We start from the raw sequence: 24,827 nt of genomic DNA, 5'->3' as shown, positions 1-24,827 counted from the left end.
AATTTGATCAGGATGCCCTTGAGTCCATCATCCAAGTCGTTGATAAAGATGTTGAATAAGACTGGGCCCAAGACAGAACCCTGTGGCACCCCACTAGTCACTCTTCTCCAGGATGAAGAGGAACCATTGATGAGCACCCTTTGGGTTCGGTCAGTCAGCCAGTTACAAATCCACTGAGTGGTAGCATAGTCAAGACCGCATTTTACCAGCTTCTTTACAAGAATATCATGGGGCACCTTGTCAAATGCCTTACTGAAATCAAGGTAGGCTATATCCACTGAGTTCCCTTCATCTACCAGGCTTGTAATTCTGTCAAAAAACGAGATCAGGTTAGTCTGACATGACTTATTTTTCAGAAATCCATGCTGACTATTGGTGATCACAGCATTCCTTTCTAGGTGCTCACAGACTGTTTTCTTAATGATCTGCTCCAGAATTTTCCCTGGTATTGATGTCAGACTGACTGGGCGGTAATTATTTGGGTCCTCTCTTTCCCCCTTTTTGAAAATAGGGACAACATTTGCCCTCCTCCAGTCTGCCGGGACTTCGCCTGTTCTCCAGGAATTCTCAAAGATGACTGCCAGTGGTTCTGAGAGCACATCTGCCAGTTCTTTTAATACTCTTGGATGCAGTTCATCTGGCCCTGGAGACTTGAATACATCTAAACTAGCCAAGTATTCTTGTACTATCTCCTTAGTTATTCTGGGGTGTGTTTCCTTTGCTGAATCATTTGCTCCAAATTCTTCAGGTTGGGCATTGTTTTCTTTATCGGAGAAGACTGAGGCAAAGAAGGCATTGAGGAGTTCAGCCCTTTCTGTGTCCCCTGTTTGCATTTCACCATCTTCTCCTCTGAGTGACCCCACTGTTTCTTTGTTCTTCCTTTTGCTACGAACATACCCATAAAAGCCTTTTTTGTTGCTTTTAACCTCTCTAGCAAGCCTGAGTTCATTCTGTGCTTTAGCTTTTCTGACTTTGTGTCTACACGTGCTGGCTATTTGTTTGAATTCCTCTTTGGTGGTTTCCCCCCTTTTCCATTTTTTGTACACATCCTTTTTTAATCTTAACTCAGTTAAAAGTTCTTTAGATAGCCACCCTGGCTTCTTTAGGCACCTTCCATGTTTCCGTCTCATTGGTATTGCCTGACGTTGTGCTTTTACTATCTCCCTCTTAACAAACTCCCAGCCATCATGAACTCCCTTTCCTTTTAGTATTACTGTCCATGGGATCTCACCCAGCACTTCCCTAAGTTTTATGAAGTCGGCTTTCTTAAAGTCAAGAAATTGAGTCCTAGTATGCTTGGCTGCTCCTTTCCGCTGTATAGTAAACTTCAGAAGAGCATGATCACTCGCTCCTAATGATCCTTCCACTTCTACCCCACTAACCAGCTCATCAACATTGGTTAGGACCAGATCTAAAATGGCTGTTCCTCTTGTTGCTTCTCCCACTTTCTGGACAATGAAGTTGTCTGCAAGGCTAGTGAGGAATCTGTTTGACCTTATGCTCTTGGCTGAGTTTGACATCCAACAAATATCCGGGTAATTGAAGTCCCCCATTACTACTATCTCCCTTCCTTTTGCATGCTTGGCCATCTGTTCCAGGAAGGCATCATCTATGTCCTCCGTTTGGCTTGGGGATCTATAGTAAACTCCCACAATGAGGTCTCTGTTATTCTTCTCTCCCTTAATTTTGACCCAAATGCTCTCACTTTGGCTTTGAGGTTCTAAATCTTGGATCTCTTCACAGGTATACACATCCCTGACATATAACGCCACTCCTCCTCCTTTCTTGTCTGGTCTGCTTCTCTGAAATAGATTGTATCCCCCCATTATTACATTCCAATCGTGGGACTTATCCCACCAGGTTTCAGTGATGCCTATTATGTCATATTTAGTTTGCTGTACCAAGAGCTCAAGCTCATCTTGTTTATTTCCCATGCTTTGCGCATTAGTGTACAGACATTGAAGTCCATTAATCATTCCCCCATGTTTCTTATTTAAGGATTTTTTCCTCCCACCACTAGGTCTGCGTGCTGTTTGCTCCATTTGGTCTGTGACATTTGGATGATCATCTTCATCAATTGATAGACTCCTACCTTCAGGAGCACTGTCTCCCTCCCCCACATTAGTCAGTTTAAAGCCCTCCTGATGAGGTTTCTGAGATTTTTGGCAAAAACATTTCTCCCAACCGTTGTGAGGTGCAGCCCATCGCTTGCCAGAAGTCCATCTTCAAGAAACTGCAGTCCATGATCTAAGAATCCAAACCGTTCCTGTTTACACCATTTGTGAAGCCAGCTGTTCACTTCCACTATTTTTCCCTCTCTCCCTGTTGAAATCACACAAAGAGAGATGCAAGAGAATAATAAAGTTGTTTGTTGTAGGAAATACACCAAAATGATTTTAGGAAATACATAGCAGCTAGAAAGGTTTCTAGTTCTAGTCTAACTAGCCCAGAGAACAACAAGGCAGCCATGCTTGCTCCTTCAATCTCTCAGAGGCTAGTTCAAAGAGGACCTGTCATCTTGAGGTCTAAGAAAGAAGTGTGAGGAGGAGAAGGAGGAAGTTGTAAACATGGCACCTAAGATGTATCAGCCTAAACAGACAGAAGACAGAGAAAGAAGCGGATAGGTTAAATGCGCAGGGATCATCTGTGGATATGGATGTCCCTCACTCTATCTGTCATAACCCCAAGCAGAGTTGCACCCAAACTTCCAACACTTTCATCATCTAGCTGAAGACCCTGGGAATTGAACTTGGGGCCAGCTGGTTGTGGGAAGAGGGGCAAGACACTCTGAGTAGAGATCTGAACTGATAGTTTGCAGAGGGGTTTTGAAAGTTGAGTGCATGCAGCCCCAGAGGCAGTGGAGATTGGTCCATTACAGCAAATGGAGTACTGGCCCACCAACCTTGATTCCTCCGGATGTGCCTGGATAGCTCAGTTGGCTAGAGTGTGGTGCTGATAATGCCAAGGCTGCAGGTTCGATCCCCGTATGGGACAACTGCATATTTCTGCATTGCAGGGTGTTGCACTAGATGATCTGCAGAGTCCCTTCCAACTCTATAATTCTATGTCCACCTGCCTTCTTACTTGCAACTTGCCTACAGGGTGGCCCTGGCTGTCTTTTTCATACTCCTTAGTCTCAGACCTTGCCCTTATAGAATTTAGCAGGTATGAAGAGTAGGATGGGGAGTAAAACTAGAATCAGTTGGCTCTGTCATTGCTTCTGGTGCCACCTGCTGTTGACTTCCCTGCTTTCTGCCCTATCAGTCTCACTAGGCATCAGCTACCATTGCCTAGGGCATGGATAGCTATGCGGTGCTCTCTGTGTTGTTGGACTACAGTTCCCATCAGCCCCAATGACAATTGATTTGGGATGATGGGAGTTGGAAGCCAATATCTGGAGAGCTTGACATGACTAGGGGCACAGGTTTCCCAGCCCTCTTGGAAGCAAGGATCCTCTGTAATATTTTATTGCAGGTTCTGCTTGTGGAGGGCTAATATGCCAAGCCCTGTCAATAATATCTGAGCTGAATTGCTGTAACCCCACAATAACAGCCCCTTACGTGGGAGCCGAGAGGATGTGGTTGCATCCAGGTGAGTCTGGCTCAGAGAAGACCTGCTGAAATCATTGGACCTAACTAAGTTAGTCATGTTGAGGACCTTCAGTGGGTATACTCTGAGTAGGATCCAATCTGTGGTTTACAGAAGAACTGATCTTGCCCAGAGTTGTAAAGTTCTGCACCAGGGTCTATATCTGGATTTCCCAAACTTCAGTCTCAAGCTGTTTTTGGAATACAATTCCCATCATCCCTGACTAGCTCCTGCTAGCTAGGGATGATGGGAGTTGTAGTCCAAAAACAGCTGGAGACCCAATTTTGGGAAACCCTGGTCTACAGCCTAAGATACTGTGGGCTACAGGGCAGTGTTGAGGTCACTTGACCCAACACAAACCATGTCATGTACCCCACTTTATAGAGAACAGCCCTCTGTTGGAAGAGGACGAAGGAGAGACCTGGGAGATGCCCAACCACAGTTTCCACCTGGACAGTGGCTCAAGCTGACCAAGCATGGTCATCCTCACTATGCTGAGAAGTTCCAATTAAATTGTTCCAATTAAATCGCTGTCTTTATCTCTAAATCTGCCCCTGCACATATAAATTAGCATTATGGGAATGTGACGTAGATCTCTCTCCTCTTTTGCCCTCTTTTCCGGAGAAGTGAGAGTGGTCGTTCTTGCTGCCCCCTCAGACTCTTTCAAGTCTGCTGGGAAAATGGAGCTCCGTTGCTCATGGAAAGTGTATGGATAAAGGGATGGGGGACGAATGCAAGAGGGATGGGCAGAAGGCAGCGAATGATAAAAGGAGGCTTCATCCCAATATCTCCAATGGTCCTGAGAATGTGAATGTGGATCCAGATGAGCCTGCTGGTTGATATGCATGCACTTGTTAGTATGTGCACTCTACATCCCGGAGTGTTGAGAAGTTCTTTTCATATGGTTGGTTAAGTTCAAAGTGCTGGTTTTGGTGTACAAAGCTCTCTATGCAGCATGGGACCAGGACACCTGGAAGATCATCTCACCCCTTATATACCCAGTCGATCACTGCGCTCTGCAGGTGAGGGCCTCCTGCAAATGCCATCTTACCAGGAGGCTCTTTGCTCACAACGTAGAAACCGGGCCTTCAGTGTGGTGGCTCCTGCCCTCTGGAATACCCTCTCCTTGAATAATCGACAGCTGCTGTCTCTGCCGTATTTTCGGTGCCTACCCTCCTCCTCTCCCAACAAGCCTTTTAAGTTGAGATCTCTCCCAGTCTGCATCTGTATAGGAATTGTTTTCAAGGTGGTTTTTATTGTTTTATCACTTGTTGCTTGCTTGCCCTGGGCTCCTTTCAGAAGGAAGCATGAAGGAGAGGCGACTTGGAGTCCTGCTTTTGGCAGGCAAAAGCTCCTAGGTTTGGTTCTTGATAGAACTGGAAATGGGCCCTGTCAGAAAGGGTGGAGAGTCACTGTGGTTCAGCATAGACCAGGGGTTAGGAACCTCAGGCCCAGAGCTGAATGTGGTCCTGCAAACCTCACGTTTTGGCCCTTGGAACTCTTCCCAAGCCACAACTCTCAACTATATCCAGAGGCCCTGGGGAACAAGGTGGACACTGAAGAATCACCATGGTGTCAGGGTTCGTTCTTGCTCAGATCTGGAACCAGGGGTCTCATTGGAGGAAGAGCGGGGGGAGCACAGCCTCTCCTAAAGTGCTTCTGCCCAGCTGGACCATCCCTCTTGCATGCCTGGTGAAGGATAGAGATGAGTGTCTGCAAGTGTGAGTAGAAACCAATCTACTGCACAAAGCTGAAGCTTACATTCATTGCTCCACCTGCTCTTGCTTCTGGTACCACCCACCACTGGCATGTGGCCCCTGGAATATTGCCCAGAAGGCAATGTGTCCCTCAAGCTGGAAAAAAATTCTGCATCTTTGCCATCGATGATTCTGAGCTGGATGGACCAGTGGTCTGATGCAGTAAATAAGACAGCTGCCCATCACCCTTCATGCTTCCTGATCCTCTCTTTGCCAGTCCTTGAGACACACACACACACACACACAAAATCAAAAGACAAACTATCCAGATCCACACCATACATTCAAAGCACGTTCAGCACTCATGACTTCCTCCAGAGAATCCTGGGAACTGTAGTATGTTAAAGGCATGGGGGATTGTTGCTCCATGAGGGGTACTTTGGGTGAAAGCCAGGTACTTTAAATATGCGATCGAGATGCTTTAAATGTATAATGTGCAGGGTTGCCATACTTCAGAAAGTGGAAATCCAGACACAAAAGTTGTTTAGCTTCTTTTGCAAAATCTCTTGCAAAAAACATGGGTTGCCGTACGACCAGGTTTTCACAGACATTTTGACCAATTTTCATAAATTCTGCCCAGTCACTATTTTTGGCGGACGAATCCCGGCTATGTCCGAGAAATTCCGGATGTATGGCAGCCCTAATGGTGTGGACCAAAGCCTTATAGGTCAACAATGAGAAGCTTTCATGCAGCTTGCCAGCTTGCAGACTCCATGATATTAAAATCCATTCATGCCAGTGGTACGGAAGCAGCACAATCAGTACCCCGCTTTGCACTCTTGCATATACAGTGGTATCTCAGGTTAAGTACTTAATTCGTTATGGAGGTCCGTTCTTAACCTGAAACTGTTCTTAACCTGAAGCACCACTTTAGCTAATGGGGCCTCCTGCTGCCGCTGCACCGCCGGAGCACAATTTCTGTTCTCATCCTGAAGCAAAGTTCTTAACCTGAAGCACTATTTCTGGGTTAGTGGAGTCTGTAACCTGAAGCGTATGTAACCTGAAGCATATGTAACCTGAGGTACCACAGTATCTGCATCTATCGATCGATGGATTGATACATGTTTTTGTTGCAGAAAGAAGGCCTTCTCTTTAAAGCACAGACTTCTATAATCTATTACTATCTGTCTTGGGAGCAGACCTTTTTCTCAGCTTCACAAATACACACACACAAATACACACACACACCTGGGGACAATTTCCAAATCGTTCCGTTTGCCCATGCAGAGAAGTCTCACTCTGTCCGTGACAAAGCAACGTATCACCGAAATCTGTTTCATGCAGCTAAAAAAATATTTTGGACATGGGAATTAAGTCTGGCTCAGTTTTATTCTGCAGAAAGGACACCCACCTCACACTCCAACCCCCCCCCCTTTCCACTGAGAACCAGTGGTACTGTCCAATACATCACCGGGCAAGTCTAGGCCTGCCTATTTCTTTAATGAATAGTCATGAGAGAGGGAAAGGGGTGGGTATGAGTTTTGTTGTTAGATGCAGCTAGATGACAGAACCAAGGTGTGGGGAGGGTGCCGGGGGTGGGGGTAGAGAAGCAAGCAAAATAGCCAGCCACCAAAGTAGCCAGCCCCACATCTTTCCGCTGCCCTTTCCCCATTGGCACACCACAGGCACTTTACCGCCCTCCCCACTTTTGCATGCCGTTTAAATGCCCCCCGCGGCTCCACCGTCCACCCCTTGACTCCATGACTCCGGCGACAGGGATTTCCCCTGTTACTTTTAAACCCCAAGAAGACTAAAATGCTGTACGCTAGCAACCCAATGCAGCACTACACCACGGTAGGTGTCGACTTTTCTTCTGCCGGGGGCTCGGTTCCCGTGATGCGGTGGCGCTTGGCTAGACCAACACAGGGCACCTGTGGATTCTTGAGGAATGCCAGTGTGGGCTGGCTCAGGATGGGTTGAATCAGGGTAGCGTTTGCTTTGCCTGTTAGCAAATGGTTCGGTGGCACAGGACATCTGCTTTGCATGCAGAAGGTCCTGGGTTTTAATCCCTGGCATCCCCAGGTAGGGCAGAGAGAGTCTGAAAACCTGGAGGGACGCTGCCAGCCACTGTCTTTGCACTTCTGAGCATGTGGGGAGATGCATTGATCTCACTCTAGCAGGCTTGCATTGAAGATGGAGTTGGGTCCCACAGCACAGGATGCTTGTTTGGCAAGGCATCTGGTACGGTGGCTCAGTGGTGTATTTTGACCTTTGTCTCCCACATGTCAATTTTTTAAATGCTTCTCTTGCGGGTATTTCCCTATGCATCCATAACTTTGTAAGGGAGGCTGTTTAGGAAGCTGCTCAAGAGGACTGGGGACAAAAAAGGATCTGTAAAACCAAAGACCCGGTACGTTTAGGATATGGCAGTCAACAAAGACCACAGGGGAATCTACGTTGTCCTTTTTAGGAATGGGATCCTGCGATGTAGCCTACGCTGTGACAGTTCAGCTGTTTGCAGGGGCTCCAGCGAAATGCAACACAATGTTTTGGTCCTCAGCATGGTCTTCAAAGAGTGACAGAGGAGGGTTTGTCAACATGCCCACAGAATTTGGCTCCTTACCACGGTGAATCGGAAACGAGCTTCCTTAGAATAAAAGAAAGGCACTCACTGGCAATTACTGATGAATGTGCTTGGCTCTTATTTCAAATATTATAAATGCCTTTAATCAATAGTATGTGTCAGTTAAGTAGTCCATTAAGTGTTCCATTAAGCAGTCAGTTAGATTTTGCTCAGAGTAGACCCATTAGGCTTTATCTAACATTAGTCCTAGAGTAGACCAATTCATTCCAATGAGTCTATTTTATGTTAAACTTAGTTGGATACATCCCATTGAAATTAATGGGACTAATGTTTGATAAACCCAGACTCTTGTGCTGGTGCCCTAGCCTTTGAAATTATCGGATTATTGCTTGGTTACAGATATGAAGGCTTGTTTCTTTATGGGTTTTCTGTGTTTCACCGATGGCATTCATACATTACTGTATGTGCTTTTAAGGCAAGTATATTAAGCACTCTTAACAAGTGAGAAAGGAAGACTGAGAAGAATGAGACTTCTGCTTGAACATGTTACGTTCAGGTGGCGTGCTTCTTAGCTTTTCTGACATTATTTATCCTTGACAATCTCAAACAGTAAATACCTTTTTATATAGAAAAATCACCATGTTATACTCTTAAAGCTATCTTGCAAAGAAAGCAATTTCACAGTTATTATTTCCATTTCTCTTTTGCTTTGATCCATGAAATCGCAGAACAATTAACAACCCGCAAGAACATCTCCAATGGCACAGAAATTTCCACGAAGTTTACGACGACAAATAATCCCTCTCTCTCTCTCCCTCCTCCCCCCATATATATGAACAATGGCAATGTTAATTCATGCTCAAACCCTTTGCTGTAACTTTAAAAGTCACTCCAGAGCCTAGCTTCTAAGTTGCATTTATTAAATCCTGGCCATTTCATTGGGATCCTGCTTCCTAGCTTGGACCCTAAATGTATTACCTAGAAGTGAATTGCACTAAAATCAAAGGGATTTATAATCTGATTCTTCACAGTTAGAAGTTATCTGTCAGTTTATCACTCAGCATTTAAGGTGATCTGCCTTAGACCTTGTTGTCTACCAAACAGTGTAACACACCCATGGTGCTCGGTGGGGTCTGACTCTTAACTTGTGCTAATTGGCGTGAGTCACTCACGGTAGCTGCCTCCGATCCTGTGTAATGCTCACAGGCCATGTGTTTTCTGTAACCTTAGGAGATAATTGCCAGAGTCAGGGTGACTGTGTCTCTTTAATTTACTTCACCAGTAATCGCCACCGTTGTGGTTTTGTTTCTTCTTCTTTTAAAACAAGCCATTTATTATCTGTATATCTTGCGCTCCCGGTAATCTTTCGTCTAGATTTCTGATCTGATCCATGCTGGATTACATTTAGTAATTCTGTCATAGTACCACATACTAAAGCTCTTGAGGGTGTAGCACAGTTAAAATGCTGACCAAGTTCATGGCATTTTCTTGTGATAGTACAAACAATTTACCGTATTTTTTGCTCTATAGGACGCACTTTTTCCCTTCTAAAACGTATGGGAAAATGTGTGTGCGTCTTATGGAGCGAATGCAGGCTGCGCGGCTAAGCCTAAAGCCAGAACAGGGAGATGGAGTGCTGCGCAGCGCTCCGTCTCGCTGTTCTAGCTTGGGGATGGCTGCGCAAAGCCTCCGCAGGGCAGTGGGGTGAAGGTACCCCACTGCCCTGCGGAGGCTTCACAGGCTGTCCCCGAAGCCAGAACAGCAAGAGGCTATCCCAGAAGCCAGATCCCTCTTGCTGTTCTGGCTTCTGGGGTTCAGAATTTTTTTCTTCTTGTTTCCTCCCCCCCCCCCCAAACTAGGTGCGTCTTATTGTGCGGTGCATCCTATAGAGCAAAAAATATGGTAAATGCCATACATACACTTACTCACAAGGAGTCTTCCCTAACATGATGCATTTTCACTAATATATGCATTTCACTAGCATTTCTATGCACACTGCCCCCCGCTCCAATATATTCACAGCTTTGTACACATTATTTGGTTACTGAACTGCCACCAACTTTGATGGCCTTCAAAAGAGGATTGTACAAATTCATGGAGGCAAGGGCTACCAAGGGCTACTAGTCGTGATGGCTAGTCTCTGCCACCATAGTTGGAGACAGCCATGCTTCTGAATACCAGTTGCTGAAAATCAATGGAGGGGAGAGTGATCTTGTACTCAGATCCTGCTTGCGGGTTTCCCATTGAGGAATCTGTTAGGCTACCATGAGAACAGGATCCGGGGCTAGATGAGCCTTTGTGCTGATCTCACAGGCTGTTACTGTGTTCTTTTATCTTTTCAGAAAGCGCCAGTTAGGCAGAGGTCCGCAATAGCATCGTAACCAAAGCGAATCCATACCCTCTGTCCCCATTGCAATACTTCTGTAGAAATCTACGGTGCAATCACATGTGGAATGCTATGCCCAGTCTCAGAAGAGGTTGCAAATCAGGAAAAAGAGGAGTAGAAAAGGGCAACTAAAATGATCACCGAGGTGCAGCAACACCCCTATAATTTTCTTTTCTTTTTTTGAACTAAGAAGCTCCTATCCCTGCAGCCTTTTTAGTTCAAGAAAAGAAAAGGAAGTTCAGGTTCCCCAAGTGCCCCTATTTTCCAGGGGCAATCCCAGATTTAAAGAAGTCATCCGGGTTTCTGATTTGATCCAGGAATGTGCTGCTTTTCCTTAGGATGTCACTATTTTCATCAGAGAAATATTGGGGGGGTATGGAATGGGACGTCTCTATTTTCACCAGAGAAATGTTTAGTTTGAGTAAAGGTGGGTGTGGGACTTGGCAGAGGTTTTTTAGAAAGTTAGGCATGGTGTGGAGAGAGTGTCTAATGAGACAAGGACACAGGATCAACTGAAGAAATGGATTGGTAGGAGATTCCAGCCCAAAGGAAGGACTGCACACTATGGAAGCTGCTACTGCAAAATTAGGTGATTGCTTGTGATGGCTTGAAAATGGGGTTAGACACATTCTTGGTGGTGGAGTAGGAAGCTATCAGTGGCATCAAGTCATGATGGCTGTATATTATGCCCCTGATGACCGGTTGTTGGGGAATAACAGTGGGATGGGTTTCTTGCAGCCATGTCCTTATGGCGGGCTTCCCATGTACATCTGGATGACCAGCTTGGGAAACTGGATGCTGTACCTTTAGTCAGATCCAGAAAGACACCTCTGATGTTCTTGTTGTTATTGTTTAGTCATGTCCAACTCTTCGTGACCCCATGGACCAGAGCACGCCAGGCACTCCTGTCTTCCATAGCCTCCCGCAGTTTGGTCAAACTCATGCTGGTAGCTTCGAGAACACTGTCCAACCATCTCATCCTCTGTCGTCCCCTTCTCCTTGTGCCCTCCATCTTTCCCAACATCAGGGTCTTTTCCAGGGAGTCTTCTCTTCTCATGAGGTGGCCAAAGTATGTTCTTATTCCATTAGCAATGGAAGGATCTGCTAGTTTGTGGCATATCAGTGTCTCATTTTTCCAATCTTAAATTCAGTTCTATCTCTTTCTGCAGCAATTTGCAATTCAATCATCATCATGAAAATTCTTCAGCATTTTAGTGTGAATTTCCTCCTGATAAACACATTTTTGTATTTTCATGTGTTTTTCAGCCAGAAGTCTGTCCTGTCCTGTTTTTTAATAGGTTTTTTTTTTAAATTAAAAAATGAAAATGTTGTGCTTAAATTATATACATCGTTGTACACACTTCCCCCTGAAATATGCAATTTTTTTGCACATACATTTTATACATTTCTATTATAAAGTTCACACTTTATATGCCTTCCACCTTTGTACGCATTAGATAGATTCCAGTGCTAGTCCTACTCAGAGTAGATCTTCTGAAGTTAATGGGCATGACTACCTTCATTTTGGTAATTTCAATGGGTCTGGTCTCATTAAGCCTAGCATTGGCCACAACCCATTATCCTCATAAAATACAGATTTCAGTATATGTCTTTTGAGCCAAAACTGCATTTTTAAAAAACGGACTCTGCCGACTCTGTTCAAGCTGCATATTAGCTGGAGAACTGTGAATTTGGTTGGTTTGCTTTAAAATGCAGACAAGACAAAATTCTCCTCAATTCCTATTCTTGGGGATCTCTATCTGAGGAGGCACCTCAGGATCCATGGTGCGGAGGGCGAAAGCATCCTGGAACTGTATTATCAAAGAGGACAAAGGAGTTTTGCATGCATATTTTCGGGGAGAAAAGAGGTGTTCTCCACCAGTGCAAGTTCAGTCTTGCTCCAAATTCCAACTGTTACTCACTGAACACTGATGATATTGTAGGAGTTGCAACGCGCTGGAGGTCTTGCTTGACATGGATGTCTCATGTTGGTACTTTTTAAAAAAAAAGAAAAAAGAAAAAGAAAGGAAGCTATTAGAGTGCAACATCAGAAAGTTATCCGTGGGTGAGGTTCGAGAATCCCAAGTTATAACTTGTCCCTTGATTCCAAAGTCTGGTTAGTTTTAAAAATCTTAAGATTGATGGCATGTTGGTAAGAAGGGGAGGGTAACTAAGTTCCATTGCTGTGTTGAACTGGGGATCTGCAAAATGAAATCCACCCAGCTTCTGGTGCTTTGCAGACACATCTTCAGAGTTTTGCTTTATCTGGTGTAGAGTCAGGTCGTTGGGTGGGATCCAGTGCTAGAGTAGACCCATTGATGCTGATGGGTGTGGCCAAATAATGTATATGATAGGGTTGCCATACATCCAGATTTCCCCAGAGATGTCTGGGATTGTAATGGTGGAATTAGGGTCTGGAGGGGGGAGGATTTTGGGAAATCGGCAAAATGTCCAGGTTTTTGAAACTCCCCCCTAAAAAATGCCTGGATTTTTAGTTCTTGAAATATGGCAACCCTGGTACATGCCAACCAGATGAACCTCGGGGTCCCTTACAAGTCTACGGTCCTATGATTCTATGGCTGTACTACCCTCTCACCAGCAGAGCCGTTTTTCCCATTAGGTTTACTGGTGTGTTGCGCCAGGGTGCCAGCCTCTCAGGGGCGCCCCAGCGAGTGGGGGAGCTGCGCGGCTTTACCGGTGGCCTCCCCTTTCCCTGCATGCCCGCCAGCTGTGCCCCGTCAACCATATGGCTGGCAGGCATGCAGCTTGCCTCCAAAGCCTCCATGGGAGGAGAGCGATGCCTGCAGAGGCTTAGGATGGAAGCTGCGCCCCGCCAACTATATGGCTGGCGGGCGTGCAGCTTGCCTCCCAAACCTCCGTGGGAGGAGAGTGATCCCTGCAGAGGCTTAGGAAAAGGTCAACAACTCTGGGAAACACGGGTGGGGCGCTTGAGGGATCTTTGCACCACGGTGCCGGTTATGCTTAAGATGTCCCTACTCACCAGCAAAGTAAGCTCAGCTCCAACAGTTTCTGGTGTATGCTGAAAACAAACAAACCCATGCACTTATTTGCCCAAGCATTTTTCTGGACACAGATATTGTGCTGATAATTGCTGCTGCATGTTGTAGGTGCTATTGCTCTGGCGTTTCAGTGTTGGCTTATTGCATTTTTATAGTACATCATCATTATCAGCAGCAGCAGCATTATAGTTTGACTGTAAACTGCCCTTAAATCTTCTGAATAGAAGCAGAGGTGGAGCATATGCCCAAGCTGCCCAGGGCAGGCGCACACCCAACGAGGGCAGAGGAGCTCCCGGGGGGGGGGGAGCACACTCCCGAGGGGTGGAGCATCATGAGTGCCTGGAGCCAGGGGTGGAGCGAGCCGCTGATGGGCGACATTCAACACGCTGCCCACCCATGACTCCCAAGCCTCCCTGAGCTGTCAAAACGAAGGGGGAAGGGGGGAATGGTGCTGGCAAAGCTGCGCAGCTCCCCCCTTCCCCTGACAGTTTGGGGTAGGCTTGGAAGCCGTGTGTTGGCGGTGTCCAAATGTCACCCCCCTCAGCGAAGACACCTGGGTCAGTCTGCCCCCACTGCCCCCTTCCTCCACTCCTGAATAGAAGGTGGCATATAAGTTTTTTTTTTTAAAAAAAACCACTTATAAATTATTTTAACTCATATGCGTATATGATGATGATGATGATGATGATGATATTGTACTGATGTTTGATTCTTATGTACACTGCTCACACATTCATGTTCTGGGTAAAGGTGAACTTTAGGAATTTCCCAAAGATATAAATGGCAGTATTTTTCATGCCAGTAGAGAGGAAGGTGAGTTCCTGGACCTGAACATGCCTCTCCAAGCCTCTCTGTTTGGCCTTCAGTGCTGTCCCCATCCTCTCACCTTCCTGGGCTGGTTTCACACCTTCCTTAAACCATCATAACCCCTCCTTCTTGGACCACTTTGGGTATCTCCCTCTCTCCTTCACATTCGCTTCAGATCTCTTAAGGGCTTAACCAATCAGTTGTTGTGCTCTCTATTTTTTCCCTTGCATGCCATGGTGGCTGGTGGATGTTTGGACTGGTGGGGCAGAAAGCAGGGAGCCCAACAGCAGGTGGCGCCAGAGCCAACGACAGGCACAGCTAACTGGTTCTAGCTTTGTCACCCTTCCTTCTCCCAACTGCATTCTGTAATGGCAACCAGGAAGCGGACTTTATTTTTTGAGCCTGAGACCTAGAGTGTGGATACAGCTTTCTTTTGAACGCACCAGAGCAGACTTTCCTGTTGTTGGACCACAGCTCCCATCATCTCTGGCAGCTAAGGATGATGGGAGTTGTAGTGCAACAACTTCTGGGGACCCAAGGTTGAGAAAGGCTGCATTAGAGCCTTGAAGAATTCAGCAGAGAGGAGAATGGCAGCAGAAACTAGTTAGTTAGAATCATAGAAGCTTATAATTGTGGAGTTGGAAGGGATCCCAAGGGTCATCTAGTCCAACCCGCTGCAATGCAGGGATCACAGCTAAGTGGTAGTTGGCCCTGCCTGTCATGTGTTCAGTGTTATGGGCAGGGGATATTCCCAGCTGTACCGGGAGATGCCACTGATTCAACCTGGGGCCTTGTCTGTGCAAAGCAGGAGCTCTAACCATTGAGTTTATGGTCCCTCCCCAGTGAGTGATGCTAGAAAGCTATTGAAGCCCTGGCATGGGTCTTTAGCATGGACACCAAGCACAGGGCAAGGGAATCTGTGTGCCTTTTCTGGGGTGGAAGACCTACGTACGTGCGCAGGCTTGCCTCTGCCAAGACCAAAAATATACTTTGTTCAAACACGCTCACGAACTGCCTCGAAGACCTCAAAAAGGTGGGAGATGCATACGTTGAAATAAGGAAAGTGGATCAGAAGGAGGCTTTGTAACTCAGCAAGAGGGCATTTGCTTTCTGAGCAGCATCCTCAGGTGTGGCACTGTGGTGCCCATTGGGAGTGGTGGGGGCCAAAGGGAGGAGGCCCAACAGCAGGTGGCGCCAGAGGCAGAGCTGACTCATTATAGCTGTGCCCCATCTGCCTCCTTCTCCCTGCTGAGTTATACAAGGGGCAACACTCAGGCTAAGGTGGAGGAAGCTGATGGACAGTGCCTGCCCCCCCCCCCCCCGTTGACTAGTGGAAAGTAAGAAGGCTGGCAGGTGGGGGTTGGCTAAAGGTAGCTGGCAAGCCAGGACCCCATTTGCCCCCAGGGAAGATTCTTTGCAAAGTCTTCAAGATTCATTTGCCCATCCAGGGAGAAATCAGTGGGGTAGCCTCATGGGTGCCATGCCCAAAGCCCATGGACCACATCCATTGCAGGGGACCCACCAGCTCCCAGCAAAATCAGACCCTCTTTTCTCCATCTCAACGCTGAGCTGAGCAGCTTAAAGCCCCTCTGCACAGCTCAGCACTGCAACGGTGAAATGGCCCAGTTAAAGCATGGAATTGTATGGAGAGGTTTATGCCACTCAGCCCAGCACTTCAGTGGCAATGAGGGTGGCATGACCTATGTGAGTGGCTTTATATCTGCTACATGTGTGTGGCATGTTCCTTGGACAAGTTTACCTGCACAAGGAAGTAGAGAACTGCTTTATTCTGAGCCAGACCCATTGGTCTATCTAGTTCAGTGTTGTTTACACTGACTGGCTGTGGCTCTCCTGGGTTTTAGACAGAGGAAATCCCCAGCTCTGCCTGGAGATGTCACAGTTTGAAGCTCTGCTCTGCATGCAAAGTTGATGCTCTTTTGATTGAGCCACGGCTGCTGTTCTCTTAATAGTTGTATGCTTCTCCACAGATGACTGCTGTGCTCATTCATTACATCTGTGGATGAGAATGCACTGCAGCCCATTGCAAGTACACTTGCCCATAGGCTTACAAAGCTGGAAGGATTCTTGGACATCACCTCCTTTGTGGGGAACCTATGGGCCATCCAGAGGTTGCTGTACTGCAGCTCCCATCATCACTTTTGGCTGTATGCTGGCTGGGGCTCAGGGATGGAGGGGAAATTCATTTGGTCTGCATTTTAATACAAACTTCTCAAATCTGCCCCGCCCTAAACAGCTATGTGAACCAAAACACAGTTCTCTTTTGAAATGAGCACTTCTCCAAGAGAAGATTTTCAATGAAATAGTCCAAGCAAAGACTGCATATATACACAAGCACGCACGTATTAGTGAAAATAACAGTCAAACTTGCATCCTATTGGAAGATGGGGGAAACTGCTTGCAAAAATGCTCACAGAAGGCAAATATGTGTTGCAAAAATGCACAAATAAGGAGAAACGTGTGTAAAAATGCACACACACACATTTTCATGCAGCCTTATGTAAAAGGGGGGGAAATGCAATGTGCAATCTAGATTTAAGACTGGAAAAAGGAGAGGAACTGAAATGGACATCTCTTTCTATCTCTACCCACAGCTGCACCTCAAGATATGGTAGTTCATGAGGGCCAGTCCATAAAGGCAAATGCCTTTAGTCTCACTTTCAGAATGGACAGCGCCCAAATCACAAAACCTTTAGCTCTTCCCAAGGGCAAAATGCAAGGGTTCCATTTTGCTAAATGTGTTATATGTATTATATATGTATGTATATATGTATATATCCTGGATTGTGGGGGGTTTTTTGGAGGGGGAGGGTTGCACACATGTCATCTCCATCCTGGACCAAGTTGAGGAACAAGGTCAGACTTGTCAGAAAAAAAGGCAAAAGGCAAAAAAAGAGAGTACCCTTCTCTTTTTCTAACAAGTGGTGGCTTGCTTGGAATTGGGGGTGGTGTAGTGGCTAAAGATAAGAAGCTGAGCCATGAATGGCCCATGCTGGTTTTCTCTGGAGTGAGGCTACCCCTTTAAAGGTGCCTGTAACAAGACACCTGGAAAACTTTTTCTTTTGCAAAAAAAAAGGAGTGTGTTGAGATTTCCATGTGTTTAAACTGGCGGTGTTATTTCTCTCCATCCCTTCCTTCCTCCTCCCCCCCCCTTTCCATCCTCCTCCCCCTCCGTTTCCTTTCCTCCAGTCTCAGTTTAATTTGCTAAACAACAGCATGGATCAGAGCACTGACAGCAGGGCCGCCTCCTCTAGCCCTTATAGCTCCGAGCACGCCTCCAATGTCCCGACGCTCTCACCTTACTCGCAGCCCAGCTCCACCTTCGACACCATGTCCCCAGCGCCTGTCATCCCGTCCAACACTGACTACCCGGGGCCACATCACTTCGAGGTCACCTTCCAGCAATCCAGCACGGCTAAATCTGCAACCTGGACAGTAAGTTGCATGGCTTTATTTTTTTGGCTCTTTGGGGGGGCAAGGCCACAGCTCAGTGGAGGAACGGCTTCCCTTTGCATGCAGAAAGTCCCAGGTTTGATTTCTGGTGTCTCCAGGTAAATCTCATTCCTGAAGGTTTAGGCTGGAGAAGGGGAGACTGAGAGGTGATAGGAGAGCCATCTTCAAATACCTGAAGGGCTGCTGCATAGAATATGGAAAGAGCTTGTTTCCGTCAGCAGGTAGGACCCAAACCAATAGATTCAAATTCCAAGAAAGGAGATTCTAACCTAAATATTGTGAAGAACTTTCTGACAGTAAGAGCTGGTTTGATAATGGGATGGACCACCTCAGAAGGTGGTGGACTCTCCTTCCTTGGAGGTTTCTAAGCAGAGGTTGGATGACCATCTGCCATGGATGCTTGAGTTGAGATTCTTGCATTGCAGGGGGTTGGACTAGATGGCCCTTGAGTTCCCCTCCAACTCTACAATTCTGTGATTCAGTGAAGCCCTGGAACACCACTGCAAGGCAGAGAAGACAATACTAGGGTAGATTGACCAATGGTCCTTCTCAGTGCTTTTTTTCAAGGGGTACTCAAGGGTAGCACCATTTTTTGTTGTTGTTGAAAAGTGTGCCACTTACTATAACAACTTCATGGTGAGTACCAGTACCTATTTTTCTAGGGGGAAAAGCACTGGTCCTACTCCGTATAAGGCAGCTTCTCATGTCCTTTAGCTGGGGATTTGCCAGCCAGGAATGCACTCCCAATAGGTTACCATCTTGTTTATTTATTTTAGAACCTAAGCAACTGCCTTGTGCAGACTCAGGCCACTGATCCATCTAACTCAGTGCTGCCTACACTGACGGGCAGAAGCCCCCCAGGGTTTCTGAAGGACCTGGAGATGCCAGGGATTGAATCTGAGCCCCTTTCCATGCTCAACCCACTGAGTTATGGCCTTCCCTCAAATGCTGGTGCGTGCCAATAGGCTTTCTTTTAAATATGCATTTGCCCGTGTTGGGCAAGCGGACTTTTCAGATGTGTCGGTGCATCTTACAACTATCTTGCCTTTTACGCCCTTCAGTCCAATTTTGGGAGCCAGGTCACCGGTATGTCCATTATATGGGACCTCTCTCTCATCAAGCCAGTTCCAAAATCCCATCACACCAGGTGCAATGCAAGCAAAAGGGTGCAGGGCATAGCTGAACAGATGTGGCATTTACTGTTCACTTATTACGCATATATCTGACCATACAACTTAGTGCAGCATAGGCGGGGTTTCCCATGTAGCATTGCATCCATGTGCTGACCTGACCTGATAACAACAACAACAATAACAATTTAATTGTACCCCGCCTATCTGACTTGGTTGCCCCAGCCACTCTGGGTGGCTCCAGCCACTCTGTTTAAGTATGGCAAGTTGGCTGTGTCATATCCCTTTAGACTGGCAGTAGCCAAAAGTGTTGCCTTCCAGATTTTGTTGGGCTACAATGCCCATCATCCCTAGCCTTGCTGGCTTGGGCTGATGGGAGTTGTAGTCCAACAACACCTGGGGAGAGCACCCTGTTGGCTGTAACTCTTAGACCGTGCCTTCAGAACTGGCATCATTCAAAGTGTCACCCACTGAGCTCCAAAAGACAAAGCGAACTAGCCACTTTCCGCAGCAAGGTTGAGAGGGGTCTGAACCCACTTCTTCAGTATCACTCAGGTTAAGCGGCAGGTTTAGCCAGTTCCCTTCCTCAGCAGTCTCAAATGGTCACCACACACGTGGTACATGGTACATAGAGAGGCATCCCTCTATGCTGCTCCTGTGACACACACAACCTCCCTTCTCACATGGTTCCTGTCAGGGGTGGAGGAGAAACTTGACTCACTTCACAGTTAAAGGCGAGCCTACCTGTTCCACGCTTTCCGAAACAATATGCGAACGGAAACATGGCCATCCTTTGAAATTTGCGCTTCTTTGAATTTTTCAAGGCAGCCAAGTTACGTGCACCAAAAGCGCATTGGCTGGGGTGAAGAAGCATGCATGAAAATGCATGACATTAAGTGAAAACAACATGCAAAACTATTCTGTTAGGGGAAACTGCTTTGCAAAAATGTGTATATTAGGCAGACTTGCAGACAAGCATGCATATATCAGGAGATCGTCTCATTAAAATCATGGTGAATTTTCACGAGCACTTTATTGGGGTTTTTTGGGGTTTTTTTGAGAGGGAAAAAATAATAATAATCAGGAAATTGATGTGGAAATGTGGAGAACTGAATTTAAGACTAAGAAAAGAAACCGAGAAGCTGAAGATGACAGATTCACTCATCCTTATCAGTCAGGATAATGCAGTGTGAGTGGTGAGGAGAGTGCCAAGGGCACTACAGCACCGTTCTCCTCCTAAGTAAACTGTTTATTTGGGTACAAGAGCATTCTCGTTGGCAGGCACGTGGCTTTGGAATTCATTGCCAGACCACAAATGCTGCAGGCTTTCCTGAGATATTCGGGGACTCAGCCCCAACCCCAACCCTTTGCAGGCTGTCCTTCGAAGGGTTGTTACCGGGTTTCCCTTTGCTTCAGCCCTTTCATGATATTGTAGTAATTTTGAGTGGGTCGGCCTGCCTTATCCGTTACTGTTCTCTCAGTATTCTATTCGCTAACTGTCGCCATTGCATTTCTGCAATGCAAGCTGTCATGAAGGAGGCAGCATATAGCTGTTTCAAACCCATAAAATAGTGCTGTTAAGGGCACCATCTCTGGGCAAAGCCTAGCCTCCATCACAGAATATAAGAAGCCACCTTAGACTGAATCAGACCACTGGTCCTACTAACTCAGTACTGCCTTCACTGGCTGGCAGTGGCTCTCCAGGAAATCCATGCAGAAGTCTCTCTCTGTCAACCTTGGAGATGCTGGGGATTAAACCTGGGACCTTCTATATTCAACGCAGGTGCTCCACCACTGAGCTATAGCCCTTTCCTTAAAACACAGGAATATAGTCAGCTGCTGTATACCGAGCCAGACCATTGGTCCATCTAGCTCTGTCTTTTTGACACTGGCTGGCAGCAACTTCCCATGGCTTTGGGCAGAGGACATTCCCAGCCTCCCCTGGTGATTCTGCAGGGTTGTAGGACTTGCGCTCTTCTGCATGAAAAGCAGGTGGTCTACCACCAGCCTTCCCTTCCCTAAACTGAACTCCCTTAGCTAAGTGACCCAGCCCAGAGTGACCAGGATCCCACAGGAAGGCAGAATTTCTTTTCATGGCACAGACGTTAACGTGTTTAGTTATAGCTCAACAGGTTAGAGCATGGCTCCTAATGCCAAGGTTGCAGGATCAATCCCTGTATAGGACAGCGGCATATTGCAGGGGGTTGATCCTCAGGGTCCCTTCCAACTTTACAATTCTATGATCACTGACTAGTGGTTGTTGAAAGGAGAGCTGGCACCCAGGCATAAAAGCCCATTGTCTGCACACGCATGCAAATATTGTAGCAAGTGTTCCGCTAGCTGTTAAATCATCGTGGTAATATTTCTATACCAGCCCAAGTTAAACGGCACGCACAAAACGCTTCTCATACTGGAAGGTGTTAGGATGAGCTCATCACCAGTCTTACATGCTACTGTCTAGCATTAAGATTTCAACTGATATTTCACCACAAGCCTAAGCACACTTACAGTACCTGGGAGCCAGGTATGATGGGGGAAGAAATATGATTCAGTTTGCATTTAAAGGTGAACCTAATCTGTACTTTCTGCAACAAGACACAGACATCCTTTGGAATTTGGATGTCTCCGAATATTGCTGTGTCTTTCTCCAGTGTATCAGAATGCATATACTGGGGTAAAGATGTCCCTAAAGCGTGCATATATTGGTGTAAATGATGTACCGAAATGCGCTGCGCTGTGGGGAAACTGCTTTGCAAAAACTTTGCACTTCATACCAAAAACTATGCATACTAGCAGGAATTCACAAATGCGGGTGAATTTTCATGAGAAGTATATAAAAAATTGGAATTCAGGCGCTGATGTGGAGAAAACACGGGCTTGAGATTGGAAAAACAAGAAACTAAAAGACAGGTTTTGTCCATTCACACTTGGGAGTAGCCTCGTTGAATTCAGTGGAGCCCAGCTCCCGAGGAAACGCACGCAGACTCTGGATGCACATCTCCTTGACTATAGTCCTGTAGACAGTTAGGCAGCTGCAATCTCAATGTGGAGATGCCTAGACAAACTCACCCGGGAGTAAGCCCCACCAAACATACTTCCAAATAAAGAGGCATAGAACATGATTGCAATTCAGAATCTGAGTTGTTGCCTGCTCGTGCAATGGTGGCTTGCTTATCTATCTATCTATCTATATCTATCTATCTATCTATCTATCTATCTATCTATCTATCTATCTATGCTTTAATCTCCCACCTTTCCTTCAAGGAGCTCAAGGTGACATACACGGCGCTCTTCCTCTCCATTTTATTTTCACAACCCTGTGAGGTAGGTTAGGCTGAGATGATGACTGCCCCAAGAAGACCTGCTTGGAATGTAAACTGTTTTGCCATCAGTGGGGATACTTTTGAGTAAGTGTTGCTAGGGACAGAGTGTCCATTGATCAGATATCCTGGGATTGCACTTTATTTATTTATTATTTAGCATAATGTATATACCATTTGAATGCAATAAACCTCTAAGTAGAGGTTTGCAAGAAATATTAAAATGATCAATTTTTTAAAAGGTAACGCTAAACACATTTAAAAGAGAATTAACATTGGTAATTAAAATGAGATCAAAACAGTTGTCAGCATTGTTGCATTTTAATATTTTGCTGAAAGCCACGCAGAGTGGCTGGGGAAACCCAGCCAAATGGGCGGGGTATAAATAATAATAACAACACTTTATTATTATTATTCTGCATGTCTGGATAGGCTTGCCAAAACAAAAATATTTCAAGCAGGTGCCAAAAAGAGTATAGCACAAAGGCCTCTCTGCCTTGTATCAATAGGCAGGGAGTTCCAAAGTGTAGGTGCTCCTACACTAAATGATTGATTTCTTACAATTGTAGAACGAGTATTATGTGGTGTCTGTAACAGGGCCAGTTCTGCTAATTGAAGCGGTCAACTGGGCACACATGGGGTAAGGCTATCCCGCAAGTAAACTTTCCCCAAGCCGTTAAGGGCTTTATATACCAATTGTGACACCCTGAACTTGACCCAGTAATGAACAGGCAAATACTCCAGGTCTCTGAGCAGAGGTATTGCATGTTGACAGGGCTTCACTCCTGTCTGCTCTATCTGCAATTCCCAGGCCAAGCACAAGGGAAACCCCACATAGAGTGCATTGCAGTTATCCGGTACTGAGGCCACCACTGCCTGATGTACTATAGTTAAGCTGGCACATCTGGTTAAAGGAGCTTCTAGCCACTGTTAGTTCATGGGCCTCTGGTGATAAAGCTGAGATAATAGTTTGTCCAGGGCAACCCAGTAATGTCACAAGAGTTTGGACATAGATTCGCCAAGTCAATCCTATGGACCAAAGCAGATCTTTCTCCATTTCTCAATGTGCAGTTTGGGATAATCGGCCTCCTGGTGGTTTGAGAGAGGTTGCGCTTCCAGAAGAGAAAACAGCAGCAACAACAACAACCCAGGGTTGCTTTCAAGTACACTATACTCAGAGTAGACCCATTGAAATTAATGACTGCTGTAGGGGCCTCCCATTCTAGGGCAGAGATACCTGTACAGTGGTACCTCAGGTTACAAACGCTTCAGGTTACAGACTCCGCTAACCCAGAAATATTACCTCGGGTTAACAATTTTGCTTCAGGATGAGAACAGAAATCGCACGGTGTCAGCGTGAGGCCCCATTAGCTAAAGTGGTACCTCAGGTTAAGAACAGCTTCAGGTTAAGAACGGACCTCCAGAACGAATTGATTATTGAAAGTCCCTAGGGGAGAATAGAGATCTTCCAAAGGCCACTGTTTCCCTTGCACCTACTCTGAAGAGAAATATATTTAAGGAGGATATTGACAAGCTGGAACATGTGCAGAAGAGGGGGACCAGGATGACAAAGGGCCTGGAAGCCAAGCCTTATTAGGAACGGTTGAGGGAGTTGGGTATGTTTAGCCTGGCGAATAAAAGACTGAGAGGTGATATGATAGGCATCTTCAAATATCTGAAGGATGCCCCATGGAAGATGAAGCAAGCTTGTTTTCTGCTGCTCCAGAGGAGAGGACACCATCCAAATGATTCAAACGACAATAAAGGAGATTCCAGCTAAATATTAGGAAGAACTTTCTGGTGGTAAGAGTTGATTGATGGTGGAGCAAACTACCTTGGAAGGTGGTGAACTCTCATTCATTGGATGTTTTTCAGCAGAGGTTGGGTGGCCATTTGTCAGGGATTCTTTACCTGTGATTCCTGCATTGCAGGGGGTTGGACTAGATGACCCTTGAGGTTCCTTCCAACTCTGTAGTTCTATGATTCTATACATATTGCCCAGGGCTTTTTTAATCAGCTGGAACTTACTGAACAATGATCTAATAGGGAGATGCGGGCTCTGAATTTCTATAACTCAATAGGGGTTCAACTAGGATCACCTTTAGATGAACTATTTATTCTGCATTCATTGTGATTTGTTTGCAAGGAGGCTATAAGATGTTGCATTAAGCAATTATTATCCCACACTTTCCATTTCATTTCCTGGTCACTTTCCTCATTCCATAATTTTTTATTGGGGGTGGTGGGGTGGGTAGTTTGCTGTGCAAATCAACTTTAATTGCACAACCTGGATTTGCTAGTGTGTGGTTGAATCCTACCTGAAAATATTGGCAGTCTTGAAGCACCCCAGATGCCCCATCAGCAGAGTGTTGCAGAGAGGCAAAATGTAATGCAAAATTTTGCTACTAAACTCTCTCTCTCTCTCTCTCTCTCTCTCTCTCACACACACACACACACACACACAAACACACACACACACACACAATGTTTAGGGGTATGTGTACCCCTGCATCCCCCCAGAAAAAGCAATATATATATTTATGAGACTGTGTCCTGCAAAAATCTATATATGCTACTCAAGACATTCCAAATTTAATTTAATAAATTTAATAAATTAAATAGATTTAATAAATCCTGTCTTTATTTATCCGCTTCTCAAAGTACTGAAATACTTCTGTAATGAAAACCTAGCATGTATGAAGGAATCAATAAATTTTGACTTTGAATGTTTTAGCATTAGTATTACTTCCGCGATGGAATGTTTTCAGATGATAGTGGCTCACTTTTGTTGTTTAGCAATTAAATATCATTCGGCACCTGGGTG

The 24,827-nt window shown here is 45.8% G+C and overlaps 1 protein-coding gene across 2 annotated transcripts in view; it reads left to right on the top strand.

The window, feature by feature from the left end:
- TP73 (tumor protein p73) overlaps positions 1-24,827 on the top strand; it is a 72,917-nt gene that overhangs the window by 4,776 nt on the left and 43,314 nt on the right. For both annotated transcript variants that reach the window (XM_081201541.1, XM_081201540.1), the window contains exon 2: positions 17,290-17,535. In XM_081201541.1, the coding sequence (XP_081057667.1) occupies positions 17,290-17,535 (246 nt within the window). The remainder of the gene's footprint in view (positions 1-17,289; positions 17,536-24,827) is intronic.

This window comes from Podarcis bocagei, assembly GCF_964188305.1.
Source record: "Podarcis bocagei genome assembly, chromosome: 7".
Classification (NCBI taxonomy): Eukaryota; Metazoa; Chordata; class Lepidosauria; order Squamata; family Lacertidae; genus Podarcis; species Podarcis bocagei.
The sequence above is the reverse complement of the archived record's forward strand: the minus strand, read 5'-3'. Positions and strand labels throughout refer to the sequence as shown.